This window comes from Scyliorhinus canicula, chromosome 4 (assembly GCF_902713615.1).
Source record: "Scyliorhinus canicula chromosome 4, sScyCan1.1, whole genome shotgun sequence".
NCBI lineage: Eukaryota > Metazoa > Chordata > Chondrichthyes > Carcharhiniformes > Scyliorhinidae > Scyliorhinus > Scyliorhinus canicula.
The window spans coordinates 82,729,338-82,742,310 of NC_052149.1; the positions used below are offsets into that span (position 1 = coordinate 82,729,338).

General features: G+C 40.8%; 1 protein-coding gene across 1 annotated transcript in view; it reads left to right on the forward strand.

The window, feature by feature from the left end:
* The window catches only part of tprb (translocated promoter region b, nuclear basket protein), a 162,294-nt gene that overhangs the window by 50,219 nt on the left and 99,102 nt on the right, over positions 1 to 12,973 (forward strand). The window contains 6 exon segments of the mRNA XM_038793506.1: positions 8,226 to 8,283; positions 8,286 to 8,365; positions 9,219 to 9,255; positions 9,258 to 9,380; positions 9,968 to 10,134; positions 11,762 to 11,914. Coding sequence (XP_038649434.1) covers positions 8,226 to 8,283; positions 8,286 to 8,365; positions 9,219 to 9,255; positions 9,258 to 9,380; positions 9,968 to 10,134; positions 11,762 to 11,914 — 618 coding nt within the window.

Below are 12,973 nucleotides of genomic sequence, written 5' to 3' on the forward strand. Positions count from 1 at the left end.
CATGACACCTCCCCCAAGAAAAAAGAACCCCATCAACTTCAAGATGGTTTCATTTTTCACCGTTTAACTTTCCTTTAAGAAATATGGACAATGAATATATGTTTTTTTCTTAACAAAATACGCAAACATTTAATAATAACATAGTCCATTTTTGTTCTTCTTCCTCCAATTTAATCCTTCTCGATTGACAGTCTTTTTGGACAAGACGGTCTCTGCACGATCCATCCATCTCTGAGCCTCGGCATTTCTCTTTAAAGTCAGATACTGTTTCGCACACGGGCTAAATCGCTGGCTTTGAAAGCAGACCAAGGCAGGCCAGCAGCATGGTTCGATCCCCGGATCAGCCTCCCCGGACAGGCGCCGGAATGTGGCGACTAGGGGCTTTTCACAGTAACTTCATTGAAGCCGACTTGTGACGATAAGCGATTTTCATTTTTTTCATTTTCAGATACTTTAGTTCAATCTGAGCCCAGAGTCCTTTGTAATTCTCCAACCCAGGAGCATTGATTATCACAGCTTTAAGGTAGTCAAATGCCTGTTGAAACTCCGCTGTCCACTGACATTTTCGACGTTTCTTCAGCAAATCCATCAGTGGAGCAACCACGCTACAAACATTTTGCACAAATGTTTGATCAAATTCACTCGTACCAAGAAATCACATTATTTCCCTTTGTGTCGAGGGTATTGGAAACTTTTCAAAAATTTTTGTTTTCACAGCCCATGTGACCATTCGACCCTGTCCAATTGTATGGCCCAGGAAAGTGACTTGGGCTTTTCTAAATTCACTTTTAGCTAGGTTTACCACGGAACCCACCTCCTGAAGTCGATCGAATAACTCCATCAGATATTTTAAATGTTTTTTCCATGTCTGACTGAAAATTATCAGATCGTCGATGTGTACCGCACAATTGGGTAATCCTGAAACAACTTTGTTAGTTAACCGTTGAAATGTGGCTGGTGCGTTTTTCATGCCAAATGGCATAGCTTTGAATTGGTATATACCATCTGGAGTCACAAAAGCTGAAATCTCCTTCACCCTTTCAGATAAAGGTACCTGTCAGTAACCTTTCAGTAAATCCAATTTGGAAATAAAAGCTGATTGTCCCACTTTCTCAATGCAATCCTCCAAACGTGGGAAAGGGTAAGAGTCCGTTCTTGTAACTGCATTCACCTTTCTATTGTCCACACACAATCGTTGGGTACCGTCCTGTTTTGGTCCTATCACTATCGGTTGCAACCCACTTCAATTATGCCATTTACAAGCATACTTTCAATCTCCTTGTTAACCTGTGCCAATTTTAAAGGGTTAAGTCTATATGGATGTTGTTTAATTGGAACAGCATTTCCCACATCTACATCATGTATAGTCATTTTAGTGCTTCCCAACTTATCTCCACAAACTTGCCCATATGCTATCAATAACTCTTTCAGGTCAGTCAATTTTGCCTCTGGAAGGTAACTCAACAATTTATCCCAATTTTTAAGAACATTCTCATTTTCCAATTTAATTTGAGATATGTCAAATTCAAAGTCATTTGGATTTTGTTCATCACTTTTGAGTTAGAATCATTAAAATCTCCTTCATCTCTCGTTCCCTTTCAAAGTCCCTTTTAAGCATACTCATATGACACACTCGGTGAGTTTTCCTTCTATCTGGTGTTCTTACCACATAGTTCACCTCACTTAATTTCCTTTCATCTGATAAGGTCCACAAAACCTGGCTTTTAAAGGTTCACCTACCACCTGGTAACAACACTAAAACTTTATCTCCACTGGCAAAACTACGAACGTTGGATTTCCTGTCCGTGAATTGTTTCATCACAGTTTTTGTGCAACTTTTAAATGCTGTGTAGCCAATTCACCTGCTCTATTTAATGGTTCCCTAAAATTTGATACGTAATCCAATAATGTAAGTTCTAATTTCTCACTCACCAATTTTCCGTAATCAATTTAAGTGGTCCTCTAACCTCATGACCAACAATTAGTTCAAAAGGACTGAATTTGGTTGACCCATTAGATGCATCCCTAATTGCAAACAGTACGAATGGAATTCCTTTATCCCATCCTCTGGATAATCTTGACAATAAGCCCTCAACGTTGCCTTTAATGTCTGATACCACCTTTCTAATGCTCTCTGCGATTCTGGATGGTACGCAGTTGATATAAATTGTTTTATTCCGAAGCTATCCATAACTTCTATGAACAACCTGGAGGTAAAATTTGATCCTTGATCTGATTGTATTTCTGTGGGTATTCCATATCTAGTAAAGAATTTGAGTAACTCCTCCACAATCTTTTTAGCTGTAATATTACGTACTGGGATGGCCTTTGGAAACCTAGTAGACACATCCATTATCGTTGAAATATATTGATTCCCACTTTTGGTTTTAGGAAGCGGTCCTATGCGATCAATTAAGACCCTTGTGAAAGGTTCCTCAAATGCTGGAATGGGTATTAAGGGTGCTGTATTTATCACTGTTTGAGGTTTCCCGATTACTTGACATGTGTGACATGATCAACGAAATTTAACTACATTTTGATGTAGTCCAGGCCAATAAAAATGTTTTTGTATTTTAGCTTGAGTTTTCCTTACTCCCAAATTACCTCCCACTGGTACCCCATGTGCAACTCGCAAAACTTCCTTTCTATACCCTACTGGCAATACTACTTGGATGAACTTCTGCCCACTTTTCATCCGCCTGCATATGTAAAGGTCTCCATTTTCTCATCAAGATATCATTTTTGCGGTAATAACACTCTGGTATACACTCAGATTCCTCTTCCGTGTATGCTTTCTGATATATCCGTTTTATTTCTATATCTGTTGTAACTCTGCCAATTTTCCTGAACTAAAAATATCCGCCTCATCCTCCACCTGTTCTTGTTCTTTTTCAACCATCTGATCAAAAATAGTTTCTGATAATTGCACTTCCACTTTATCTTCACTCTTTGATTTCTCCTCTTGTCTCAACCTGTGACTTTGCAACCTTGTTACTGCACAATCCGGAAAAATCTCAGGATATTCATCCTTCAACGCTTCAGTTGTCTGATTTTCCACTGGCTTATCAACCACAGTAGGCATCACTCCTACCTGCGATCCAGCTATATCATTACCCAAGATAAACTATATTCCTGGACAAGAGAGTTTCTCTGTTACTCCTACCACTTCACCACTCTTCACTGGACTTTCCAACCGTACCTTATATAATTGAACACTACTCTTCTCGCCCTGAATCCCACATATTACCACCTTTTCTGGCAATATTCTTCCCAAACTACATAACTCCTCATCTCTTAGCATTAAACATTGACTAGCACCCATATCTCTTAAAATTGTGACTTCGTTACCTGCTCCTCCTGATACACATGAGTAAACTTTACCCACACAAATAAATTGTTTAAAGAGATCTGGCATCTTCTTATCAATCGCCTCTTGATCAGGCTGTACAATCTTTTGCACCTCCTTTGCTTCACTTGGGCTTTCCTTTACCACTTTAACAAACCCCACTGTCTTATCCTGTTTTACCACATCAGCCTTCCCAGTGCTTTTCTTCAACCACCAAAAGTGTGGCTTTACATGGCCTAGTTTATTACAGTAAAAACATTTGAAACTTTTCATCCCTTTTCCATCCTCCTGGATTTCTTTTTTAAATCTGAGATACACTCTCCTTATTGTCTCCCATCAGATCACCTTTACTTTTACCACTTGAGCATTTCTCATGTCTCCAGTTTCTATTCCTCAGAGGCTGAAACTGATGTCGGAAACCAAGCTTTGATTTATGAACTAATTCATAATCATCTGCCATGTCTGCTGCTAACCTCGCAGCTTTAACCCTCTGATCTTCCACGTGAGTTCTCACTACATCAGGAATTGAATTTTTAAACTCCTCCAAAAGTGTAATTTCTCTGAGAGCTTCATACGTTTGATCTATTCTCAAAGCCCTTATCAACCTATCAAAATTACACTGTTTGTTTGATCCTTTCAAACTCCAGGTATGTTTGGCCAAATTCTTTCCTTGAATTTCTAAACCTTTGTCTGTAGGCTTCAGGCACTAGTTCATATGCACCTAAGATAGATTTTATTCACCTCCTCATTGCGTCCCAGATAACCCCTCTGATTGTGATGCAAACACTTCACTAGCCCTACCTACCAGTTCTGTTTGAATCAGTAATACCCACATGTCCTGTGGCCATTTCATTTGTTTAGCGACCTTCTGAAATGAAATGAAAAAGGCTTCTTTCTCCTTGTCATCAAACCGTGACACTGCGTGGACATATTTAAATAGATCCCCTCCAAGCCTTCGACTATGACGCTCTTTCTCACTATCCTCATCACTATCCTCCAACTGTACGTTTCCCTTTACGTCAGCCAATTTTAACTGTCATGTTTCATGGCCATTTTCCCAAGTTCAAACTCTTCTCTTTCTTTTTCCTGTCTCTTTTTCTCTCTCTCTTTCTTTTTCCCTTTCTCTCTCTCTCTTTCTTTCTTTTTCCCTGAACTGTATCTGCCTTTCTTTCTTTTTATTCTGCTAGGGCTATTCTTTCTGTTTTCCTTTCTTCTCTCTTTTTTTCTTTTCCCTTTCTCTCTCTCTCTCTCGCTCTCTCTATCTCTCTCTCTCTCTCTCTCTCTCTCTCTCTTCTCTCTCTCTCTCTCATCTCTCTTCTTTCTCCTCTTTCTCTCTTTCTCTTCTTCTCTCTTTCTCTCTTTCTCTCTTTCTTTTTTCCTCTCTCTCTTCTCGTATTCAGGCTGCTTAATTCTTTGTCATGTTCCATTTGTTAATTGTAACTTAATTTTTGCCATTTCCAATGAGTCAAACTGTAACTCAGGTAATTTTAAATGCTAGTCACCACCATAATTACCTCATCTTTTCGCATTTTGTCAGGTAATGTTAACTGCATCTTTTTGCCAACTCTAAAAGCCTGTTTTTAGTTTCTGTCCGAAGGTACTCGCGTGTGACCGTCTCCACCCCAAAAACGTCAGAGCCTCTGAAAGAGCCATTGTCCACAACATACTCCCCACTTAAACTGGAATACCACACCTGAAAAGCAAGCACAATATGCTCACCCCTCACTGTCTTTAAGTTATGATGTGGAGATGCTGGCATCGGACTGGGGTGAGCACAGTAAGAAGTCTTACAACACCAGGTTAAAGTCCAGCATGTTCGTTTCAAACACGAGCTTTCGGAGCACTGCTCCTTCCTCAGGTGAATCAATTCCTCAATCATTCACTTGAGGAAGGAGCAGTGCTCCGAAAGCTAGTGTTTGAAACGAACATGTTGGACTTTAACCTGGTGTTGTAAGACTTCTTACTGTCTTTAAGTTCACTACGCCAATCCAATAGATAGACTTTTTAATCCCCCTCGAGCCCCCAATTTGTTATGGGCCAGGGTTGAGAGAACCCCAAAGTGTGTCATGAAGTTCATCTGACCCACAACTTTTAATAGATTGTGGTTATGGGGAGCACACGTCTTAGCTTGCAGGTGTGATGCAGTAGAGAGCCACAGTACTTTTAAATTAAAACAGTGTTTGTTTATTTGTGAAAACAGTTAACATTTTATAAACCCACAGTAAACATCTTGACTACTATCAACACCAATACATCCCCCAAAGAATACAGTACGCCATAAGTAACTCTTAATCTTTCCTTGCAACATCCATAAGACAAAAATAACCTTTTGTACAGAAATACATCAGGTTTAACTTTACTACTGAGAACAGATAGCACGTTGAAATCACCAAATGTACATTCATAAGCTTGCAGACATTCATACACATCTTGCTGTGACTGCAGTGTCTCCAAAACTAAAACGAAACTAAACACACTCTGTAGCTGCAAGCCCAAAGCAAAAGTAAAAGTTGACACAGCCCAGCTCCACCCACACTCTGACATCACTGCAGTAATAAACACCCATTTCTTAAAGGTACTGTCACATAACAGTATTAGTTTATTTTGTACCTAGGATTATAGGTTTAAGACTCACTTTAACTCTAGCCCTTTGTAATGTAATTACAGGTGCAAACAGGAGAGAGAGGTGACCTGAACTCCTTTATCCTCTGGCAGTCTGTTTGCAAGCAGATAATAGTTTTAAAAATGGGCAGTGGAGTATTTCCCCAAACGCTCAGTTGGTGAAGTCCAATATTTAAAATGACATGCAGCAAATTCTCTTTGATTCAAGCAGAAGTTTAATTTATTCATGCATCCAAGCCTGAGGTGGGGGCTGACCGCAACTTCATATGCGCACAAATATACAGGAAGGGGATAGGAAAGGGAGAGTTTTACACCTATGACTAACTTCACAATGAAAGCACCACTGAAATAGGTATTACTTCACATGATTTCCAGAGTCCAGAAAGTCAAAGGCGTGAGTGGGGTGGGGTTCCTTCTCGCTGAAGACAGTAGTGCAGGATTTCTTAATGGTTGGCGATGCAGCAAAATTAGATTGGTCTACTTCTAGCTTGTCTGCTTGACAGGCAATGATCAGAGGCTTCCAGTTAAACGGGCTTTGAGGGGCTAACATTTGTCGCAGGTGTCTTTGTCAACCTGGACTCCTACTATTGAATCTTGCAGGTTGGAAGTACAACAGCAGACAGGGTTAAGAGTCGCAAAAATGATATTAGAAGTGTTCTCAAGACCAGAACAAGCTTGGATCATATGATGTGGCCTATTAATGAGGCCATTGCAGACTAACCCACTGGATCTGCACCTCTGGTCAAGTCCATTGTCTGCCTTGAGATAAATGGTGGCTCTTAACTCTTTGATAAAGAATCATCCAGATTCGAAACATTAATTCCCATCTCTCTCCACAGATGCTGTCAGACCTGCTGAGATTGTCCAGTATTTTCTCTCTTTTTGTTGCTTTTAACTCTTGATGGCTCTCCCTTTCTTGTCGTTCAGGCCAATGAAACTGATTGTTTGCTGATACTTGATTTTGTTTATTGTAATGCCTTCCTATAGACGGGTGTGAGATTCCACACTGATGACTGTTGCCGCTACTCTTTGACTAGTTAGTTTCTGGAAATTTGCAATCTCTATGACCTGTAGCAGTCATCTTTTGGTTCAGTAAAGTCCATTTTACGGTTTGGTTTAAAACCGTTTTTGATCTCTTTCATATCTTGGGGGCATCTGTTAGTATTGATTTAACAGGTTGGAAGAAGGTAATTAAAAACATATGTTGCTTTGTTACTCTACTTCCAGCAATTGAATCTTCATAGAGGATTTGGAGGAGAATGCTTTGCTGATAACCTAGTATCGGAATGCTCAGTATCTTGCTTTGCTTCTAGCAGGTGTTCCAGTACAGCTACAACATTGGCACCTACCTGGCAATGTGGAAAGTTGCCCAGGTGTGTCTTGTACGCAAGAAACAGAATAAATCCAACCCAGCCAATTACCGCCCTATCCATCTACTCTCCATCAGCAAAGTAATGGAAGGAGTCATCAACAGTGCTATTAAGCACCATATACTCAGCAATAATCTGCTCACGGACGCTCAGTTTGGGTTCTGCCAGGGTCACTCAGCCCCTGACCTCATTACAGCCTTTGTTCAAACGTGGACAAAAGAGCTGAATGCCAAAGGTGAGGTGAGAGTGACTGCCCTTGAAATCAAGGCAGCAATCGACCGAGTATGGCATCACTGAGTCTAACTAAACTGGAGTCAGTGGGAATCAGGGGGGAAACTATGCTGGTTAGATTCATACTGGGCACAAAGGAAGATGATTGTGCTGGTTTGAGGTCAATCATCTCAATTCTGGGACATCACTGCAGGAGTTCCTCAAGGTAGTGTCCCAGGCCCAGCTGTTTCATCAATGACCTCCCTTCCACCCTCAAGTCAGAAGTGGGGTTGTTTGCGGATGACTGTACAATGTTCAGCACCATTCGTGACTCCTCCGATAACAAGGCAGTCCATGTCCAAACGCAGCAAGACCTGGACAATATCCAGGCTTGGGCTGATGAGTGGCAAGTTACATTCGTGCCACGCAGTGACCATCTCCGACAAGAGAGGATCTAACCACCGCCCCATGACATTCAGCATTACCATCTACGAATCCTTCACAATTAACATTCTGGGGGTTACCATTGATCAGGAACTGAACTGGACGAGCCATATTAATACTGTGGCTACTAGGGCAATCAAACATTAGGAATCCTATGGTGAGTAACTCTCCTCTCCTGACCTGACCCCTCCCCCTAATTTTAAGTATTAAGATATAATTCTTTGAATATGCAGTTGAGTCTGGAGCGTGCGGAAACTGAGACCAGGCAACGTCTTAACAGCCAGATTGAAAACAAGAACGTGAAATAGAGAAGCTGAAAAAGAAAGTTGAATATGAAGTGGATCAGCGGCATTTGCTTGGCAGGAACCACGATGTAAGTATATGAAAGTTCACCCATTGATGTGTGTAATGTGTAGGATATGTAATGTGTAGGATATGTGACTGGCAGAGTCTAAAGGAAGTGATTCTGAAGGTAAAACCGATGGCTTGTATGTTGATCTGGATAGTTTTTCTGTTTCTGTCTCCCATAACCCTAACCACTCTGTCGGGAAGTCTTTCATTTCAGCTGTTTCAATTTTGGCAGACTTAAAATAGTGAATTTCTTCTGGCAATTTGCAGGCCATTTTTTTCATAGTAACTGTTATATGGTCATGATTCAGGTATATTTCAAGTCGTATGGATGGCACTGTGGTTAACACTGCTGCCTCACAGCTCCAGGGTCCCGGGTTCAAATCCTGCCTCGGGTGACTGTCTGTATGGAGTTTGCACTTTCTCCCCATGTCTGCATGGGTTTCCTCCCACAGTCCACAGATGTGCAGGTTTGGTGAATTGGCTATGCTAAATTGGCCCTTTGTGTCCAAAAGGTTGGGTGGGGTTGTGGGGATGGGGTGGAGGCGTGGTCTTAAGGTGGGGTGTTCTTTCCAAGAGCCGTGCAGACTTGGGCCGAATGGCCTCCTGCGCTGTATATTCTATGTATCTATGTAATATGTGGTCACATTTGAACTGGTAGGTAAGAGACAATTTGTGTATGTGAGAGTCAGAATGGAAGTCCTGTAAAGCCTGTACTGATTTGAGGTGGGGCTGCTTTGATCGTACACTGCTTGCATAGCACAGGTTTAGTAAAGAACAAGCCATCGCTCCACATATCAATTATATAAAATTAACATACTTCATGAATTCTGCAACTACTTTATAAAACTGTACTTTTTTTCTGAACTTTGCAAAAGATTCACCTTGTGGAATTGAGGAAGCAGCTTGAAACTGATCTAATCTTCATGCGAAGACAAAAGAACTCTTGAAAAATGCCGAGAAACAAATTAACACCTTGAAGACACACCTTAATAATGTTGAAACTAAACTGGCAGAGTCTAAAGGAAGTGATTCTCAAGGTAAAACCTATGGCATGCATGTTGATCTGGACAGTTTTTCTGTTTCTGTCTCCCATAACCCTAACTGCTCTGTAGGGAAGTCCTTCATTCACCAGTTTCAGTTTTGGCTGTCTTAAAAACAATGAACTTCCTCTGTCAATTTGCAGGCCATTCTTTTCATAGTAACGGTTATATGGTCATGGTTCAGGTAATGTTTTAAGTCGTATGCAATACTTAATTTAGGTTCCTTTTCTGTGGTGCTTTATTTATATTGTAGCCGTTTCATTTTAAGAGACAAACTAAAGTGAAGATTTTGATGCAGTATTTAATCAAATGTTCTCAGTAAACACAAGTAGGAAAATCCATAAATTGAGAAAGTTTTCTTAAAATATTTTTATCAGATATTTTCCTTTTCCCTTGCTCTCCCCAACACATGTAAATAATCCCATCTGTGACTGAACTTTGTGGAGGAGCACCCTTTTTTTTTCCAGTATAAGGTGCCAGTTTAGGGTGAACTAATTCACACGAAGAAATCAACTCTTAATGGATGTGACATTATTGTTCAGTGCAATTTTAAGTAGCCGTGTACTCTTCTGTTCTATTTCCAGGGAAAACCAATGTGAGTGATGATGTTGATGATCTCCTATCACGGCTTCGGCAGGCTGAAGAACAAGTGAGTGAATTGAGAGAGCGTCTCAAGACTACTGCAAGCAATGTGGAACAATACAGAGACATAGTCCTTAGTCTGGAGGAGTCCCTCAGTAAGGAGAAGCAGGTTAGTGACATGAATGCTTCAATGGGCTATTATGTTTGTGAAGGGAAGATGAGTTTGTTGACTTTGAAGAGAAACTAGTGCAAGGCTCTTCGTGTTCCTTTTTGTGCAATTGAAAGTCATTGGATTTAGTCGCTATTTTAAATATGCTCCTGAGAACTATACATTGGAAAGTTTGTAATGACTAGTGCCCTTCAGCTATGATATCCTTATGCATATGGTATAGATTAAATTGAAAGATTGGAGTGATTTATACTTAGACCTTTGGTTGCCCGATATAGATGTTTGTCCTCCGATCCCTCGAAAGACGGATCAGTCAGTGGCGGACCATGTTTCACACGCTCAATACCAGGAACCGCATGGTAAAAAATTAACATAACATTATCGGATCTATACACCAGAATCATGCACTCACATCAAGTAATGCACCCACAGCGGCTTGTTATTAGAACAGCATGAAGCACAACTGGTCTCAAAGTGTGCACCCGGTGAGTAGTACTTCCAGGGGAGCTCCGAGGTTAGGGCAGCATTTATGGGGTGGGGTCAAAGTATGGTGCCACAGTAATGTCAGCTTGATGTCAGTTACACCTGCGTGAAGATTGTTGCCTGATTTGCCAGCTGTGTGCTGGGGTGACCTTTAGAAATGGCACCCAGATCAACATTCATTGATTTTGAGGGGTTGAATCAAACCACCTGCCAGTGTTACATTGTGGACTATGTGCCTGCATTTTTCTTGGTGCTGCACTGTATGCTGGAAAAAGCTACCATTGCTGACAGCAGGTTCAATGCCACTTTTCTTGCATAAGCTGTTGCCAATATCAGAGAAAATCTTATCCAATATTCCTTATTCACACAGTAAACACTATGCCACCATTATACATAGCACACACAGCAAAAATATAGAAAATGTTGTTTTCCATTTAAAAAATCCCACGCCCCTCCTGACTTTAGCAGGATCTCTTCCTGTCCCAGCAGAAGTAATCTTCGAGCGAATCACCTGAACCAGTTGCTGCCTCCTTTGTGTCAAAACTTAAAAAAGACTGAATAAGTTTCAATTGACGTTTGTCTCCATAATACGCAGGTCACGTGGGCTTTTTACAGGCAAATTTAATATTATGTCATAGAGGCTTACCTCTGGGCTGATTCCACAGGAGGTCTCAACCCCCCTCACTCTCCCACTCAATTTAACCTTTGTTTCAAAGAGACAGGTTAAAATATGGAGTCCAGCATTCACAACAAATTTGATGCAGTTCGATAACCATAGCCAGGCGTGTTCAGATTCCACATTGGCAAAAACTCATCCTTACTCCGTAATTCAGCAAGTGAGAGCAGTGCCTTCAATTTGCATGTTTAATTTACAACTTCATCCATCTCAACTTGAGCTTCAGTTCTGTCATGTTGAGCAATGTTCCTATTAATTTGCAGTTCAACAAGAATGACTACATGTTGTGTCATGTAAGGATGACTTTGTTAACATAAGCGGATTCTGCACAAAACTGGCATTGTGACGGAAAATAATTTTAGATAGCATCCTGTGGGAACAGTGGATAAAATTGAAGTTAATATGCCACCCATTTAAAAATCCAAAATGGTGTGAATAATTGAACTGTTATGTTGATCTATTTCTCAGGTGACGGAAGAGGTGCGGGCTGCTGTAGAATCTCGCCTCAAAGAATCTGCAGAGTACCAGAGGCAGTTAGAAAAGCGTATATTAGAAGCTGAGAATGAGAAACAAGCGCTCACTGATGAGAAGCGAAAAACTATAGAAAACTTAGAACAACAGGTAATGGGTCTTTTATTGAAATGGTAGATGGAACCGTTGAAATTAATTGACAGATGCATTAAAATGCTGTACATTGCTGTGTCTATGGATGATGTCTTTGATTAAGAAGCAACACTTTGTTGATCTCAAACTGAATTTTGTTAGTATTTGGATTTTTAAAATTTACTCTGCTTAACACCTGACATTTGAAAAACAGGAGAGTTAGGTTATATCTAAATAGCAACAGTACATAAATGTAACTAGATATCTCCAAATCAATTTACAAAATATATAAGAGCAAAGACTATCTGTGAAAATGTGATTGAGCGTCTCTATAACATTTATAAGTCACTTAGTTTGTATTGCTATATAGTTCTATAAAGCAAATGGGGATTTTGCTTAAAACTTCAACAATATTCAGTTGGGTGTTCAAGATGCGTACATTTTGCCAAAAAACCTTCTTGTTTAGTAATGTACCAGAGTGCTGTAAATTAATCTGATGTTTAGCTCTGACTTGTTTACCTTTGTTAACCTGCCATTTGACCTGCCAAGCCTCCCTCCCCACGCCCCCACTCAAGAAGGACCTTCTTCACCCTCGGGGCTTTCCCAGCCTACATAAACCCAATATCGCGATGTTCATTTTCCTAAAAAATGCCTTGGGGATAAAGATTGGGAGACACTGAAACACAACAGCAATCTCAGGAGGACTGTCTTTTTCACAGTCTGTACCCTCCCGCCAATGACAGCGGGAGCACATATCACCTGCGGAAGTCTCCTTTCATTGCCCAAATTTAGTTTACGAAGCTGACCCCAGTCCCTTGCCACCAGAATCCCCAGATACCTAAAACTCCTTCTCACCGCTTTGAATGACATCTCCCTCCGTCTCCTCTCCTGACCCCTTGCCTGGATCGCGAAGACCACGCTCTTGCTCATGTTTGCGGGTCTGTTATATACAGGTGCAAATCGTCTGCATAGAGCGAGACCCTATGCTCTATCCCCCCTCTCACTATGTTCAATGTCCTCAGCGCCAGGGCAAACAGTCTTGGGGAGAGTGGGCACCACTGCCTTGTTCACACTAAT